Genomic DNA, 18531 nt, shown 5'->3' on the forward strand with positions numbered 1-18531 from the left:
GTGTGTTCTATTATAATCAACAACTTAAATTATGATTCTAGTCATATACTTTTTTTGTGTGTGTATAAAGCCTGTTTTTCAAATTATACCAGGGATGTAGCACTTCGTCCTGATTTTGCTGTGTTCTATTGATTACATTGTTCTCATGGGGTTACAATACATCTGTTCTATTTTGTAAATTTTTATTTAATGAAAGAGCAACACAAAACCACAGAATAGCTTTAGTGATCATACTGTATGTGGATTTTTTCTTTCCCTAGGGCCGACTTTTAACTTTTTTATTTCTTGTCTTATTATTATTGTTTGCCACATCAAATCCTTTGTAGAGCAAGGCAGGGTGTGAACAAATTAAATAATTTCATAATTTAATTCAATACTAATTATAGTTTTTCCACTTAAAAATACCGATAATTTGGGATGTCTTAGAAAATAGCAGTTTCTCTGCATTTATTTTCAATCATGATGGGGGGATATTATTATTTTAAAGGTTTTTTTTCCCAAAAAAATCTGTAATTATAGTACCTAAGTAGAAGTCTTTGTTTCCTACTTCTAAAAGAAGATTATATATCCCACTGTTTTAAGTAGAAAATAAAAATTCGTAGCAGTTATTGGAAAGGGGATCTTGCTTATGAGTATCCAAATGAACTCAGCTCATATTCTTGAACTTTGCATCATTAATTCAGATAGCCAAGTAGCTTGCCACTAGACCATTTTTAGCGGACTGACTCATTATTATGATTCAGTTTTGTGTTAGTTTAATAAACATTTTCTTGCAGTAGCCTTTATTAGCATATCTTCTAATGCTTTATGTATTTTAAAGCTTTCCACTTCATTTAAATCTCTTGTTTCTTAGCTGTTTCCTTAGTGATTAAAAGTTCCAGTTGTTCCTTTCAATCTGTAACAGCTGCAAGAACTCTTCTTTCCAAACTAGCTCTCCTAAATTCCCTTGTTAGAGTTGGTATCTATATTTAGCTGGTGGGATTAAATTGCAAAGGCTTCAAGCTGGGCAAAGCACACTGATCTGCCTTTTTACTGCTAGACCTGTGTACTGTGAGGAGCTAAGGCCTTAGTGTCCCCTTCCTTACCTAGGTTACTCACAAAATGGATTCCCAGCGGGAACTTGCAGAGGAACTGCGGCTTTACCAATCCACCCTTCTTCAGGATGGTCTAAAAGATCTCCTGGATGAGAAAAAATTCATCGATTGCACACTAAAAGCAGGTGACAAAAGTCTTCCTTGCCACAGATTGATTTTGTCAGCTTGTAGTCCTTACTTCCGTGAGTATTTTTTATCTGAACTTGATGAGGCAAAAAAAAAGGAGGTAGTACTAGATAATGTGGATCCTGCTGTATTGGATTTAATCATTAAGTACCTGTACTCTGCCAGTATTGATCTCAACGACGGAAATGTGCAAGATATTTTTGCATTGGCCAGCCGCTTTCAGATCCCCTCCGTGTTCACTGTCTGCGTTTCGTATCTTCAGAAAAGACTTGCTCCTGGTAACTGTCTAGCTATCCTAAGATTAGGACTTCTCCTTGACTGCCCGAGACTCGCCATCTCTGCCCGTGAATTTGTGTCTGATCGCTTTGTACAGATTTGTAAGGAAGAGGACTTCATGCAACTGTCTCCACAGGAGCTGATCTCAGTCATTTCCAATGACAGCCTAAATGTAGAAAAGGAAGAAGCGGTATTTGAGGCAGTGATGAAATGGGTGCGAACAGACAAAGAAAACAGGGTTAAAAACCTTAGCGAAGTGTTTGATTGTATCCGTTTTCGCCTTATGACAGAAAAATATTTTAAAGATCATGTTGAGAAAGATGATATCATTAAAAGCAACCCAGAACTCCAGAAAAAAATCAAAGTTCTCAAAGATGCCTTTGCAGGCAAACTCCCAGAACCTAGCAAAAACACAGAGAAGGCTGGGGCTAGTGAGGTGAATGGTGATGTTGGTGATGAAGATTTACTTCCTGGTTACCTGAATGATATTCCCAGGCATGGAATGTTTGTCAAAGACCTCATCCTCTTGGTTAATGACACAGCTGCAGTGGCTTATGATCCCACGGAAAATGAATGCTACCTTACTGCACTGGCTGAGCAGATCCCCAGAAATCATTCCAGCATCGTTACCCAGCAAAATCAGGTGTACGTGGTAGGAGGCCTCTATGTGGATGAAGAAAATAAAGATCAACCTCTACAGTCGTACTTCTTCCAGGTAAGAAAGGATATTTTCATATATGTAGAGACATAAAGGAAAGGCTGTTAGTCACCGTCTAGTTAGCTGACTTGTGAATTATTCAGGCTGCTTGTATTTTATTCTACTTGATGTGCTATTCCAGTCCCTTGAATTTTCATTACTTAGAGGGCTGACAAATATTTGAATCAGTTAACTGCTTGTTAATATTTAATAAACGTTTTGGTAAAGAATGGGGTTCTAATTAATGTATAAGTGATGGCTCATGATTTTCTTTATGCACTTTTACCCAAAATGTCATGTTTATAGTTGATTGTGACTGTAATCCTTTAAAGTCCAGTATTTTAGTAAAAACGAAATTTAATCTTGTGTCCTCTTTCTGAAAAACAGGTTACTGTATTTCCCAAAATCAAATTACTTTACCCATTACAAAATGTTAAATTGATCAGATTTTCTACCTTCTTCCAAGTTTCCTTGAACTGATTTGAAGTTCCTGGAGGTAGCGTTTCATCTCCTATTTATGGTTACTGCCTAAAATATAGTTTTGTTGAAAATGAAAAGAACTTGTATACATATTTTACATGCTTTGGATTACCTTCTAGGAAACACTGTCTACACAAGTGTCACTAATTTGGATTAATTGTATTTAGAAATATTTATTTATGATAAATGATCAAATTTATTTGGATCAGAGTTGTACTTAGACATATTGGCAACTTAATCTGTATTATGAAACCATAGAAGTTTCCAAGAAAACACATCCTCCTAAACTAACACTCTTTGTAGTTTGTTTGAAAGGAGTTCGTTTCATATTGTCAACACGTTATACTTCACCAGTTTATGAAGGAATCAGTGGCTGAACCTTCATCTTTAATAATGTCAATACCAGGACTTTGTAGCTTACAGATAGTTCAAAAGAGTTTGTTTAGGTCATGGCTACTTATGGCCTGGGGTTTATGGGCACTTGAGTTGGAAAGGCCAAAGATAAGCATGTGTAGAATGTCATACCACAGTCACTGAGTGCTTTCAAAGTGTGTGACATACGGTGCATTTATAAAGCACACTCTTTGACCAGCTTTTTCTAATCTTGAAAAATGTAATAATACATGTTAATCACGATTCTTAATTTTCCAAGTTCCATTAAAGAATGTTAACTATGAAATATAAAAATAAAATAGAAGCTGTAAATGTTAAGTATTTGAATGCGGGCCAGAAGATTTCCTAAGCCCTAATTTTAAATTCAGATAAATTTCAGGAAGGGTAAATTCAATTGAAAAGGCAATAATTTTATCTAGGAAGTAAAAATGACATCAAAATACAGACAGACAGACAGACAGATACCCGGAAATCATAGACCCAAAGAATACTTAATAGCCTTATCTTTATTCTCTTCCATCCTGTTACTGCCCTTGCTTTTATTGACACAGCCTCTCATTTCTGAAACCTGCTTGATGTTGTTCCTTTTAGCTACGAAAGGTTATACAAAGTTGAAAGGGTCGACTCCCTGTCATTTCCCATGCCTTGCTCCTTCTAAAAGTCACAAATAGTGGGACAAGATGCCAGGATAAAAACACCTGACTGTAAAAGAGGGTTATGACTCACAAGAAAATATATGTATGAGAATCTCAGGCTTTGTATTTTCTGCTTGGTCACCTCTGTTTAAAATGTATTAAGTTAGGATTCATATGACCTTTGACTGTATACTAGAATTAGATTATGAGAATTTTTTTACCTAGGTAAGAGCCGGTTTTTTCCATAGACTTAACAGTTTCATCAAATCTGTGAACACCACATCTTAAAGTAATCTAGGTCCGAACTCTAATTTTAAGGGTGAGCAAACTGAAGCCAGAGAGGTTAAATAGCTTGACAGCTCATCTGTAAAAAAGCCTGGCAGGCAGCCTGCTGTCTCATCTGCTGTAGGAAGTGCCCTATCCGGGGTAGTATGGGAATGTAGACAGTATTGTGTAGCGTGGGCAGTAAACCCTCCGGTTTGGGATTATGATGGCTGCTGTTCCCATTTAAAAAGACAAACTATGGGGCTTCCCTGGTGGCGCAGTGGTTGAGAGTCTGCCTGCCAATGCAGGGGACACGGGTTCGAGCCCTGGCCTGGGAAGATCCCACATGCCGCGGAGCCACTAAGCCCGTGAGCCACAGCTACTGAGCCTGCGCGTCTGGAGCCTGCGCTCCGCAGTGGGAGAGGCCGCGATGAAGAGTGGCCCCCGCTCGCTGCAACTGGAGAAAGCCCTCGCATGGAAACGAAGACCCAACACAGCCATAAATAAATATAAATAAATAAATAAATTTATAAAAAAAGAAAAGGCAAACTATGAATTTGTATAGCTTGCATCAAGTATCACTTAAAAGCTCTGTGAGTTTGCGCAAATTATTTAACCTTTCTGTACCTCAGTTTCCTCATCTGTAAAATGGAGATAATAGAAGTCCCTATCCTGGAGGACTAGATGAGATTACCTGTGTCAAGCATTTATTATGAAGCCTATCACAGAGTAAAAACTTCATAAATGCTCATTATTACTGCTACTATACTACATACCACTTTCTTGATAAATAATTTTTTTTCAAAAAATGAAAACATTAGTGATCACAATCTGGATGTTGAAACTTGTGACTGCAAACTAACAGTGTATGTGTGGGGATCAAACCGCTCATCTCAGCTAGTTTTAATTAGTACTTTGCTTTAACCAAGGTTACTAGACCAGATAGAGATAGGCTTCCATAGGGACCCCTCCCTATACCACAGACTTTAATATCTGCATCTATCCTTGGTGTCCAATTATTCTGGGTTTTATTCCTTTTTCTTCCACTACATAGAAGTAGCACTAGAGAGGACAACAAATCTGTGAATGCGCACCCTCAGAAAGCAGTTTTCTTGTGCTTTGGTGTCCTAAAATGCAAAGAGGAAAATCTTAAAATTACCAATAGTAAGTGCTAAAGCTTATGCCAGCCATATCAGAATCACCTATCCCAGGGTGTGGGCTCTTGGAGCGCTGTCTTAGGCTTGCAGAATCAGCAGTAGCAAAAACAAGCAAAGTTACTTCCTAATATAAACGAGAGAGAGAGAGAGAAGGGTATTTTAAATGACTCCCCAAAAAAGGCTAGGAAGTTATAGACTGTAACACCTGCCTATATCCGAAGTAATGAAGTGAAGCATGGAGAACCTAAAAATGGTGAAGGAAAGAAAAAAGATAATGCCTAGCGCCCCAGCTGTCTGTGAACTGAGCGACAGGTCCAGCTGTCCCGGGCGCCAGCTTGGGGGCATGTTAAATATAGCATGCGGGGGTCACTCACGTACTGTGACCCTCCCTACAGTGGCAACCTCTTTTTCCCCAGTGTCCTAAACGTATTATGATTCCTTGTTCAAACCTCAGCAAGGCAACATGGGAAGAAAATTTGACAAGAAATCTCACAGTTCTTAACTAATCTCCGGTGACTATTTTATTTTCTCTTTCCTTTCTTCAAGTTCTGCAGGTTTGAGTACTTCTAGCTATTTTGGTAGGCCAAGTAGCTTTTCTCATTTTTCTCGGTAATTCAAAGGTAAAATATGATCCTTTTTGGGTTGTAGTTTTACTTTTGAGACCTTTGACTATCTCAATGAATTCTAAACAACAAAGTATAGCATATTTTTTGGTACACCTGTAACAAGCTCCACAATTCCTCATATATTCTTTCTTCAGCTTGATAACGTAGCATCTGAGTGGGTTGGACTTCCACCTCTGCCTTCAGCCAGGTGTCTCTTCGGTCTGGGAGAAGTAGATGACAAAATCTATGTAGTTGCAGGCAAAGACCTTCAAACAGAGGCTTCGCTGGATTCAGTATTGTGCTATGATCCTGTGTAAGTTGGCATGACATTCTCGTTTTCTAAGCATTCAGGTATATAAGTGCCTATATCAAAGTCATAATTTTAGAACCTGAAATTCACTGAAAGCATATAAATTCTATCTTCTGATTTTAGGGCGGCCAAATGGAATGAAGTTAAAAAACTTCCTATCAAAGTCTATGGCCATAGTGTGATTTCACATAAGGGGATGATATATTGTCTCGGAGGAAAGACAGATGACAAGTAAGTACCCTGACATCTCCTTATGGTTTATATCCAAGTGATTTTTTTTATTACAAGGGTTCCTTCCTGTTTTCACTTGAATCTACATGCTGAAATAGGACTTGGTACTCTCCCATAACATTTTGAAAGTAAAATTTCAAAATAAAATTTTGAAAAGTTATTGGAGGATATTTAAAATGATTGATGAAGGAAAACTGTATACAATTTTAAAGTTGCTTAAGTCAATTTGTGTATGCCCAGCATATTGCTAAGAACAAACATAATATCTCCATCATAAGCATTCTTACAGTGGAAAAGCAGCATTTAGGAACATAATCAAGCCTTTTATTTGGCTAATTTATAATTATATTTTACTAAATTAAAACCAGGGGGCTTTTTATTCATTTAGCCATAAGTAGATAAAAATTAAGTGTATCTCTTTAATGTAATATTTTAAATATAACTATTAAAACAATAGTGCTTAAAAATCATGGATTTGTACTTTACATTCATCAGAGAGAATTTGATAGTTGAGTTTGAAACTGGTGACTGGGGACTGAAAAGGGGGCAGTTCTTTCCTCAGCAATGTTTCACTTATTTACTCCTGGTCAGGTGATATTCAAAATATTTAACAACTGGTCACAAACAGGCACTGATCAAACAGAATAGATATACCTGATATACCCAGTAGCACCCAGTCTCTTATGAGAAAAAGAGGATGAAGTTTCATATAACTTGCTTTCTAGGTACTTCTCAAGGGATAGGTAATTAGGAAAGAGATCTTATACCCCCAAGGGAGAAGTGAGTTAAGAGTGCTCCAGAAGTCAGTCAGTTAAGCCAGTAGCCTGTCTGGTAAAATGAAGATTTTTAGCTTCAATAGTGAGAACAAATTTCCTGCCCCTGAAAACTCTGCCTAATTTGGCTTGTATCATTTACCCAGTTTGTTCAAGAGATGCCCAATCCTGGAAAGGGAGTCAGAATTAAGAATTTAAGGGCAAAGCAGGAAAGGAAAGTAAAATATGGAAATGTGCTAGAATTAAAGAACTGCATATTGTGCAGTTAATAGTTAATGGCTATTACTCAATTAAAATGACATATATTACAGAAAATATGATTTTTAAAAGCAAAGGGTTTTTATACAGTCTATCCATATTCAAAGATAATATATTCTGAAATTTTGAAGCTTAAATCCTCCTTAATGCCAGATAGTCCCATCAAATAAACATTTAAAGGAAGGCCATATTATAAAGACACTCAGAGCAAAATCTTGTTTGGAATATTTTTCCTGAGTAATAGAATGGAAAATCTGTATTAAGCAGTGTTATGACTTTGGAAACATAGTGACTCCGCTAAATGATTTAAATTGTTTCCTTCAAGTAGTATTAGTAACTAGGAAATTGATGTGTCAGTAAGAAGCATGCAGGCCTTGTCAGTAAGAATACATTAATCTTGAGAATATGATTAACCAAAACAACATTGCGGGCTTCCCTGGTGGTGCAGTGGTTAAGAGTCCACCTGCCAATGCAGGGGACACGGGTTCGAGCCCTGGTCCGGGAAGATCCCACATGCTGCAGAGCAACTAGGCCCGTGCGCCACAACTACTGACCCCACGTGCCACAACTACTGAAGCCCGCGTGCCTGGAGCCCATGCTCCGAAACAAGAGAAGCCACCGCAGTGAGAAGCCCGCGCACCGCCAACAAAGAGTAACTCCTGCTCGCTGCAACTAAAGAAAGCCCGCGCAGCAACGAATACCCAACACAGCCATAAATAAATAAATAAATAAAGTTCCCTTTAAAAACAAAAAACAAAAAAAACCCACCCCAGAACATTGCTTGACAAATGCCAAAGTCAAGAACTTTGAAAAGAGTCATTACCTAAAATAAGCACTGAGTTATACCGTTATCGCCACTGCGTTTGAAGAACATGATTTTGGATCGTGTTCTTATTGAGGAGTTTTAAGATAATACTCATAGTCATATATTAGAGGAAATGCTTCTACTCCAGATATCTGGTCTTGTATAAAACTAAAGAAAAAAATTATGACGACCCCGGCGCCACGGATGGGGAAGGAGGCGGGCGGCCGCTCTCCCCCGGCTGCGCACCCCTACGAGCTTGCGGGCAGGAACTTAGCTGTATTGTCCTGACTCAGAGAACAAACTCATCTACTGTAGGCCTAGCCTGGGTTGCTGCCTTTGAAAGCAAGGGAAGGTCGGTACAATATCAACCACAGCTCAGCATGGAATTTCCAGAGAGGTTTTATTTCAAAACTTTGTAAAGATCGAGAACCACATGGACTTCTGCAAGGGAGATTGAACTGGCCTGAGTTTGAGCGAAAGGATAATGTGTGCCCAGCCTGTAAGTAACACCAAAGAGGCCAGGTGGCAGAAGGTCTTGTATGAGCGACAGCCTTTTCCTGATAACTACGTGGATCAGAGGTTCCTGGAAGAGCTCCGGAAGAATGTCTCTGCCCGGAAATACCAATATTGGGCTGTGGTATTTGAGTCCAGTGTGGTGATACAGCAGCTGTGCAGTGTCTGTGTTTTTGTGGTTATCTGATGGTATATAGATGAGGGTCTTCTGGCTCCCCATTGGCTTTTTGGGACCGGCCTGGCTTCTTCACTGATTGGCTATGTTTTGTTTGATCTCATTGATGGAGGTGAAGGACGGAAGAAGAGTGGGCGGACCCGGTGGGCTGACTTGAAGAGTGCCCTAGTCTTCATACCTTTCACATATGGCTTTTCGCCAGTGCTGAAGACTGACAGAGTCCGTCAGCATTGACACCATCTATGCCATGTCAGTCTTCATGCTGTTAGGGCACCTCATCTTCTTTGACTATGGTGCCAATGCTGCCATTGTATCCAGCACACTGTCCTTGAACATGGCCATCTTTGCTTCTGTCTGCCTTGCCTCACGCCTGCCCCGGTCCCTACATGCCTTCGTTATGGTGACATTTGCCATCCAGATTTTTGCCCTATGGCCCATGTTACAGAAGAAACTGAAGGCATGTACTCCCCGCAGCTATGTGGGAGTCACACTGCTTTTTGCATTTTCAGCCTTGGGAGGCCTGCTGTCCATTAGTGCTGTGGGAGCCATACTCTTTGCCCTTCTGCTGGTTTCCATCTAACGTCTCTGCCCTTTCTACCTCATTCGCCTGCAGCTTTTTAAAGAAAACATTCATGGGCCTTGGGATGAGGCTGAAATCAAAGAAGACTTGTCGAGGTTCCTCAGCTGAGTTAGGGACCTCCATTCCGTTACTGAGACAAGCTGATAGACCAGCCTTCCAACTAGTAGGAGATTTGAAGGCAGAGTTCCATTCTGGAAGTGGCATAATGATGTGGGTGGGAGATCAGAGATCAAAAGAAAAAAATTACCCATAGGCTTGGGCAGTGAAGGTGCTTATCCTTTCTGTTACTTTGTCGATGAAAAAGCTTCCTGGGTCCCTCTTGAATTATTGCCTCTCATTATTATTCTCTGTAACAAATGAAGTGATGTGGTTTCTGTTTATTAAAAAAATAACACATCTAAAAAAAAAAAAAATTGTCCTCACAAAAAGTTGAGGTTTTGTTTGGTTGCTTTTTGGCTTTACCAAATATATCCAGTTAATCAATTCTTATTTGGAATTTGAACTCCCATCAGTAAATTATGGAATCATAACAACATACTAAGAAGGATAATTCAGGTTAAGTCCAGGTTTTTCTGGTACCATTTAGCATATAAAATTGTTTTCATTACTCATCACCTCAGATGACTAGTTGTCTAATCTTTAGTCCCAGATTTCTTAAAATGCATTGGTATATTAGTGGTAGACTAAAATAAAATGAGCCGTCATATTACAGTTACATTTAAAATAGGTACATTCACACCTAGTTATTTCTTAAGTTAACTGATTCATTCTTAGGATATTCAGATAATGAAATGAATAAACGTTTTTGTTACTGAGGCACAATAAAGGGTTTATGAATTTTTGTTGTCTATTGTGTATTGAATTTAGTAGCAGATAGGATTAAAATCTACTCTGCCTGGGCCTCTAGGCAATTGACAAAAGTAAAGGACCCTACCTTTCAGTAGTATAATTAAGATTTAAAATAGCTTTAGTCCTCATATTTGGAATTGTCCTTTGCTTGGCGACATATGTTCAGATTAAGAATTTTCCTGATCCTCACTATACTACATATTTCAAACGAGAAGCAAAGGTAAATGATTAGTGAAGTTGCTTCTTTCAAAAAAGGAAGCTTCTAAAAGGACCATTTTGTTGTGTTTTATGTTTACAGAAAGTGTACAAACAGGGTGTTTACCTACAACCCCAAAAGAGGAGACTGGAGAGATCTGGCTCCAATGAAAACCCCTCGTTCCATGTTTGGAGTGGCAGTCCATAAAGGCAAAATTGTGATTGCTGGAGGCGTCACTGAAGATGGTCTTTCAGCTTCAATTGAAGCTTTTGACCTCACCACCAATAAGTAAGCTGCCATCTCTTACTACAGAATATGAATCACTATACGTTTTAATTTCTAACTTTGGGTAAAAATTAAGCTTTCCAATTAGGACATGGGGAGAGGAGGGTAGGGAGGCAAGGATTGAAGAGGAAGTATCTTCATCTGTGTTTCTTTTGGTGTTATGGGTGTGAAATGCCTAAAATTTTGATGCATTATGTGTGTTTGTAATTTGGAACACATGACCCTCAAGTTAATGTTGGAGTGATCAATCTATCCTTACTTGTTATTAACTTTGTGAATTTAGTCATGCAAAGGTAATACTTATGAATAATTATATACACATAAATGGATATAGATCTCTCTATAAGGTTATTTGATTTGAAATATGTAGTTTCTTTAAGGACAAAAAGACCTCTGCTTAGTTTGTGATATTTGTAATGCTTCAGATGTTTGATTCTTTTGTGTTCTTTATAATTTTCCTTTTTTTTTCACTTTTAAGCTTGTATCGGCTTAAAGTTAACGTAAAAGATATTTCACAGATATTCTTTATATAGAATTAGTCCTTTTCAAGTTTTTGAGGTCACACATCTAGATGAGTATACAGTTTTTATGCTCCTCGTTTAGCAATGAAGAAAAAATTAGAGCACTGTTATTACTTTTGTAAGGAACCATGTATGCCTGATCACAAAACAGACTTTAGTTAATCTGAAAATTACAAGGAAGTTTTATGGAATTGGATTTTTATGATCGTTAAAAATCATGTTTTTTGAAGACTATATAATATGGGTAAAAACGCATATTATAAGAAGTTAAAGAAGCAGCACACAGGGCTTCCCTGGTGGCGCAGTGGTTGAGAATCTGCCTGCCAATGCAGGGGACACGGGTTCGAGCCCTGGTCTGGGAAGATCCCACATGCCGCGGAGCAACTGGGCCCGTGAGCCACAATTACTGAGCCTGCGCATCTGGAGCCTGTGCTCCGCAATAAGAGAGGCTGCGATAGTGAGAGGCCTGCACACCGCAATGAAGAGTGGCCCCCGCTTGCCACAACTAGAGAAAGCCCTCGCACAGAAACAAAGAACCAACACAGCCATAAATAAATAAAAATAAATAAATTTTAAAAAAAAAGCAGCACACAAAACTGCAAATACTCTATGTTCTTAGTTTTGTTCATATGCATAGATGGATGTTTAAATTTATATGCATTTTTTAAAATGACAAAATTATAGCAAAATTTTGCTTATGATTATGTCTGAAGGACATGATCATGGGTGATATTTGTTTCTTCTATACCTTTCTGTTTCTCCAGATTTTGTACAATGTACATATATTTTTATAATTAGAGAAACAGATAATATGTTTAGAGAAAAACTATGAGGTCCACCTTTATGCCAGAGTAATGGAAGAGAGCTACCAAAATGACTAACTCGTTCTAGACTCTTGATACTTCCAATTAATTTGATTGATTTTATCTTTAGTGGTCCTATTTCATATAGCTATTAACATTAAAATTCCCTTAAATCCTTTACTTAAAAGGATGAAGTATAAACTATTAAAAAGAAAATTTCCAACCCCAGTTTGGAAACTATTCTTATCACATGCTTTATTAAAAAGGGTTTGGCGATTTCTTGAGACACTATGGACATCAGTTTTTAAAAATTTGTATTAGCATTCAAATGAAATCCAACACAGTAGGGCCTAGGAGCCCTGGAACGTCCCCCCAAAACTCCACTATTTTTTTGGGGGGGGGGGCCCCACGCTGCACAGCATGTGGGATCTTAGTTCTCCAACCAGGAATCGAACCCGTGGCCCCTGCAGGGGAAGCAGAGTCTTAACCACTGGACCACCAGGGAAGTCCCTTAAAGCTCCACTATTTATGGCATACAGTTTGATAACCACTGCTGAAGGTGCTAACTAATGAAGGTGAAGTATTCTTGGATTGACATACTGAGGGCTTTAAAATCTAATTTGGTTACATCTTTCAAATAAAGGAATATTTAGATATTTTCCAGTAGCAAATTTAATCTTCTAATTTTGGATGTTTATGCTACTTGAAGTTTTTAATTATAATTTCCTGTAATTGTTCAGTAAATACATTTGGCATTTTTTAAAGTTTTACATTAACTGTATCTTCAATAATTCCTAGGTGGGAAGTAATGACTGAATTTCCCCAAGAAAGAAGTTCCATCAGTTTGGTCAGCCTGGCTGGATCCCTGTATGCCATTGGTGGTTTTGCCATGATTCAGCTGGAGTCTAAAGAATTTGCACCCACTGAAGTCAATGACATATGGAAGTAAGTTTACTTCACTCCAATTTTCTGAACCAAATATTAAATCAAATCAGATAAAACAATTTTGAAGTAAATAGGAAGCCAGACTTTCCCAAAATGTATGCTACTTCTTGATAGTAAACTAAACACTCTTTGAACCTGTTGAACTTTTACACATTGCCACTTACTTAATCAAGTACTGCTTCTAGTTAGCTATGAGCTTGGGAAAGAACTTATCAAGGCCTATTTCTTAATCAGTAATTGAGAGTTGGACAACTGATCCTTTAAGCTCCCTTCCAGCTTTAAAAGTGTAATGAACACTCTAGGCATCCAGTAGAGCAAAGGCTTCCAAACCACTTACCTTTCTCCCAGAGAGTACTTTATTTCCTAAGAAAACAGTCTGGAATGAACACTTAACCTCTTGAGTTTTCCATGATTCATTAACTCTATTTTGAATCTAATTTAAATATTTTTCCAATTTTCTGCGGATTCAGTTATAAAAGCTTTTTAAAAAAGTGAAAAGTAGCAATCCACTTGACCTCCAAGATAGGTGCTGGGTAGGTCTCCCAAGTATAACACTGACAGTTGTTACTCAATTGAACTATTTTACAGTTAAGCTTAAAATGAATGTATTTAAAAAGGGATGTATGTATATGTGTGTGTGTGTGTGTGTGTAGTTTACCATAGTTTCTAATGCAGTGAATGTCACATAGAGGACCAGTGTATCCAGAAGTCTTGGGAGCAGAAGTGTAACTTGTGTCATGGAAGAAAGTCACATAGTAACATAGCTGGGGCAGGGCATACAGTGTGCAGACGTCTGGTCACTATCAGGTCACCACATGTGCTGTCTTCAGCCTAGGCACCATGCTTGCTGATCTAAGTTTACAGGAGGTAGATCTCAGTTGCCTGAGGTGAGCATGAGTTCATGCTGTATACTCATCCAGAAACTGCCAGACTTATGCTTTACCTGTCAGTTTGAAGGCCAGCCCCACTCCCAAGTCGGATGCCCTTACCTGGCCTGTCACCAGATTGTCCAGAACCTTGGTACTCGAAGTATGGTCTGTGGACCAGCTGTGTTGGCATCTCCTGAGAGCATCTTAGAAATGCGGACTCCCAAGCCCCGACCCAGACCTACTCAGTCAGAATCTTAATTTTAACAAGACTAGTGGGTGATTTGCTTGCACATTTAAGTTTATAAGTACAGCTTTGGAAGAGTGATCAGTGAAGGCATAACACTGAACCTGAGAGTGAAAAGTAGGTAACATTTGTTGTATACCTGAACCAGCACATGCCTTATTCCCAGCTGGTAAACTGGAAGGCTGAAAGGCTGGCAGCTTAACCAAACAATTATTTTGTGCAACAGACATCACTTCCTTATGTTGTTGTAACAGTAACTAGCTGTGTAGAGGGCAAGAAAAAGTGGCTATAAAAGGAAGTTAACTGGGACTTCCCTGGTGGCGTAGTGGTTAAGAATCTGCCTGCCAATGCAGGGGACACGGGTTCGATCCCTGGTTCAGGAAGATCCCACATGCCATGGGGCAACTAAGCCCACGCGCCACAACTAGTGAGCCTGCGCTCTAGAACCTGCGAGCCACAACTACTGAGCCCACGTGCCACAACTACTGAAGCCTGCACGCCTAGAGCCCGTGCTCCGCAACAAGAAGCCACTGCAATGAGAAGCCTGAGCACCACAATGAAGAGTAGCCCCCTCTCGCCACAACGAGTGAAAGCCCACGTGCAGCAACGAAGACCCAATGCAGCCAAAAATAAATAAATAAAATAAATAAATTTATTTTAAAAATAAAGGAAGTTAACTATTACCTTTCTCCCTCCAAAAAAGAGGGAAGAAGATAAAGAAACTGGAAATTTCCAGGGAAAGAGGTTAGACCTAGCAAGAGCATGAGATGGGGAAAGACTGGAAAGCAGCAGAAAAAAATATGAAATAATGGAGGGCTGGGAAGGTTAGGGTTTTTGGAAGATGGGGATAGGTACCAAGAGTGAATAGGCAGTGATTCTTAACCCTAGCTGCTTTTACCTTTTTTTTTTTTTTTGGCCGCACTGTGCAGCATGTGGAATCTTAGTTCCCTGACCAGGGATTGAATGCACGCCCCCTGTATTGGGAGCGTGATGTCTTAACCACTGGACCACCAGGGAAGTCCCCTGGCTGCTTTTAAAATATATCAGTGCCTGGGCCTTCATGCAGACCAATTAAATCAGTTTCTGCAGGCAGGGCCTGGGCATCACTAGTTCTTAAAACCTTCCAGGTGATTCTAATATGCAGCAAGCCTTGAGAAACACTGATGTTAAGGAATGGTGCTATCAGCTGAACCCCACATGAGCCACTCTGGATCCTAACGGTGATCAAAAGCCAAGTTGCTTCAACAGAATACTGCAGGCAGCAAAGGAAAGTACAGCATCTCCTGCTAAAATTACCTCATATTGCTGAGAGGAGACTGAATGAGGGATTCTCTCTGATGATGGTTTATTTTTGCGATTAAGGCAGTGCTTCTCAAAACTGCTTGCTCATTGGAATCACCTCAGGAACTTCAAAAAGTACTGATGCTGCCTCTGTTCCCCTCTATTGATTGTGATTTAATTGACCTGGGATTTGGTCTGGGCTTCGGAACTTTCAAAAGATCCCCAGATGATTCTAATGTGCAGACAAATTTGGGAACCACTGGATTTGGGAAAGGCAAGAGGAGGGGGCATTCATCATTATCTGCTTGGCTGTAAAATTTTAAATTTAGGTACTGGTATTTTCCATTTAGGTAATAAAATCTGGGGCAATAATTCTCAAACCTTGCTGCATATTAGAATCACTTTGGGAACTTTAAAAAATCCTCACGCCCAGGCCATAGTCCATACCAATAAAGTCAATCTGTAGGGGTGGGACCCAGGCCTCAATATATATATATATTTTTTAAAGAAATTCACTTTCTTTTTATTTATTTATTTATGACTGTGTTGAGTCTTCGTTTCTGTGCGAGGGCTTTCTCTAGTTGCGGCAAGTGGGGACCACTCTTCACCGCGGTGCGCAGGCCTCTCACCATCTCGGCCTCTCTTGTCGTGGAGCACAGGCTCCAGACGCGCAGGCTCAGTAATTGTGGCTCACGGGCCCAGTTGCTCCGTGGCATGTGGGATCCTCCCAGACCAGGGCTCGAACCCGTGTCCCCTGCATTGGCAGGCAGATTCTCAACCACTGCGCCACCAGGGAAGCCCAGGCCTCAATATTTTTAACGTCTCCACGTAGTTCCAACTTGCGAGTCAAGTTTGAGAACCAGTGATCTGCAGTGGTTCCCAAGGCAGCATCAGCACCACCTGAGTACTTGGTAGATGTGCAAATCTTTAGTCCTCACCCCGCAGACCTACTGAACCTCTGGAGGTAGGGGCCAGCAAACTGTGTTCTAACAAGCCCTCCAGGTGACTTTGATATGCAATAAGTTGAAAGACACTGACCTCCAGAGAAGTGGCTACCCACTTGCCCTCAACTTCCTAGTGAATCTCTAGTCACACATGCAGAGATGAAAATAACAGTGTACTACATTCTACATCTATAGACCCTCTTACTGTGATATGTAAAAAATAATTTCCATTCTCATATTTTTTCTTGAAATCATTCCATTATGTAGGACTGACCAAGCTGAAAGTAAAAAATATAACTGCCGGGAAGCAAATGCTTTTAGGCCTCATTTAACCTCAACCTCCTATTGCTTAAATGTGGTCACTTTTTCATTAGATCATTTAAAACTGTTCTTTATCTTTTAATTTGTTGCTCCAAATTTTATATAGATAATCAAGGTTCTTTTCCTTATTAGTGGTAAAATATTTTTTGTCTACTTTTCCTACATAAATATCACTCAGTGCACAGTACAGCTGTACAGCTGTTAAATTTGGACTGTTGATGAAATTAAGTCAGATAGGCATCAGCTAATTTTAAAATTATTTTAAATCTCACTCACTCCTTGTAGAATGATTTCGGAATACTTCCTATGTGCCAAGTATTGATAGCTTCTGGAGGAGGGAAGATAGTAATGTGAATAAGATATATGTACCTTTGAGCTTGTTGAGGACATAAATATACGGGAAAAAATTAAAATAGAATGATAATTGTTATAATGGATACCATACAAAGGACACTGTGAGAAATGAAGAGAAAACAACAAACTCTGCTTGAGGAAGGTGAGAAAGGCTTCAGAAAGAAGGCAGTGTTTAGGCGTTTCTCATGCAGAGATGGCATTCCAGGCATCAGGCAGAGGAAAAGCACACAGGTCTCAAAGGAACCCAAGTTGTCTGTATCTATCTTTATAACCCTGAATATTCAGAGGGGATGACCAGTTCTTACCTAATGTCAAGTGCAAAGTCTAAGAGTAGTACTCACACAGGACAATAAAGGGGAAAGAGAATGGCTTCTTACAGAGTGACCACTAGTGTCATGTACCATGCTGAGCACTAGTGTATGGGAACAGCTGAAATCATAATCAAACTGCCTAACAGTCCCTGCTCTTCCCAGTTCTTACTCTTTGCTGACCTTGACTCATGGGGACCAGCCATCTTTAGCAGTCCAAAGGTGAAAAGATTAATTGCCTGTCTGTTACCCGTCATCTCTGGACGGTCTCTAATTCCCGGAGAAGGCTTAACTGCCTAAGCATCCAGATTAAATACCATGCCAGTAATATGGGCACATGCTCAGAGAATGCGTATTTTTGGAGGAATTCAAGTGTTTGTTAGTCTACAAGTCAGGTGCATCCTCCTCTGGGTAAGAGCCAGTAGGGTTTTCTCAGAGAACAACATTTGTATATTCAACACAGGGAAATCTATAGAACTATCTACTTAAAAACAACTTACTGATTGCTTTCTTTTTCTCCATCAGGTATGAAGATGATAAAAAAGAATGGGCTGGAATGTTGAAAGAAATACGTTATGCTTCAGGAGCTAGTTGCCTAGCAACACGGTTAAATCTCTTCAAACTGTCTAAGTTATAAACAAGAAGGTGAAAAACCATAATAGATAGGGAGGTGGTCTGTTTGGATAATAGGGCTTTAATTTATTGTTTTTAAAAAGGCTATACAGAGATTCATGTAGAAATGATTCACTATGTTATTGTCCAGGAGATTAGCAATGAGAATCAAAACCTCAAAGTTATTGAATCTTCAATGTAATGATCAGAGCTTAAAACCATTTTCTAAGAAATTAAATCTTAAATTGAACAGATTATTCCTTTTGTTAATCTGTCTCAATCAATTGTAAAGAAGCTTCCTAAATCTGAGTTTACTAATCCTTTCATTTGCATTGTTAAGGTACCTTTACACTTGTTTTCTATTACAAATGAAATTGGAGAATGAAATATGTACATCTGCATTTTCTAAACATGTTTAAAATAGCAAAAACCTTTCCTCATGCTTCAAGATATAACAAGAATCCTGTGCATTATATTAAAGATTATATGCTGTAAGAAAACTTTGGAAATGCTATTTAAGGAGTATAATAAATGGGTCTCATTTAAATTTAAGTAAATTTAAAAATAATAAAATAAAATAATATAGTTCCTGCCACACAGTATGCACTCAAAGAATGAACTGTAAAC

The 18531-nt window shown here is 39.0% G+C and overlaps 2 protein-coding genes and 1 pseudogene across 2 annotated transcripts in view; 2 read left to right on the forward strand and 1 right to left on the reverse strand.

The window, feature by feature from the left end:
• Nucleotides 1-1007: 1007 nt before the first annotated feature.
• On the forward strand, nt 1008-18161 carry KLHL41 (kelch like family member 41). Its single transcript, XM_007183235.3, has 6 exons — nt 1008-2211; nt 5883-6040; nt 6161-6268; nt 10520-10705; nt 12825-12971; nt 17818-18161. The coding sequence occupies exons 1-6, from the start codon at nt 1102-1104 to the stop codon at nt 17927-17929; spliced, it is 1821 nt and encodes a 606-aa protein (XP_007183297.1). The 5' UTR covers nt 1008-1101; the 3' UTR covers nt 17930-18161.
• FASTKD1 (FAST kinase domains 1) overlaps nt 8488-18531 on the reverse strand; it is a 40928-nt gene continuing 30884 nt past the window's right edge. The window contains exon 16 of the mRNA XM_057550690.1: nt 8488-9719. The gene's annotated coding sequence lies outside the window, so the exon portion shown is untranslated. The remainder of the gene's footprint in view (nt 9720-18531) is intronic.
• LOC103004809 (phosphatidylinositol N-acetylglucosaminyltransferase subunit C-like) lies at nt 8589-9480 on the forward strand (annotated as a pseudogene).

The sequence above is a fragment of the Balaenoptera acutorostrata genome, chromosome 8, assembly GCF_949987535.1.
Source record: "Balaenoptera acutorostrata chromosome 8, mBalAcu1.1, whole genome shotgun sequence".
Taxonomy (NCBI): Eukaryota; Metazoa; Chordata; class Mammalia; order Artiodactyla; family Balaenopteridae; genus Balaenoptera; species Balaenoptera acutorostrata.

What these genes read in the sequence shown, in the direction of transcription:
- KLHL41 (XM_007183235.3), top strand. Translation starts at nt 1,102, where the DNA reads ATGGATTCCCAGCGGGAACTTGCAGAGGAACTGCGGCTTTACCAATCC. An exon ending in TACAGTCGTACTTCTTCCAG is followed by an intron (nt 2,212 to 5,882) that starts GTAAGAAAGGAT and finishes TTCTTTCTTCAG; the next exon opens with CTTGATAACGTAGCATCTGA. An exon ending in GGAGGAAAGACAGATGACAA is followed by an intron (nt 6,269 to 10,519) that starts GTAAGTACCCTG and finishes TTATGTTTACAG; the next exon opens with AAAGTGTACAAACAGGGTGT.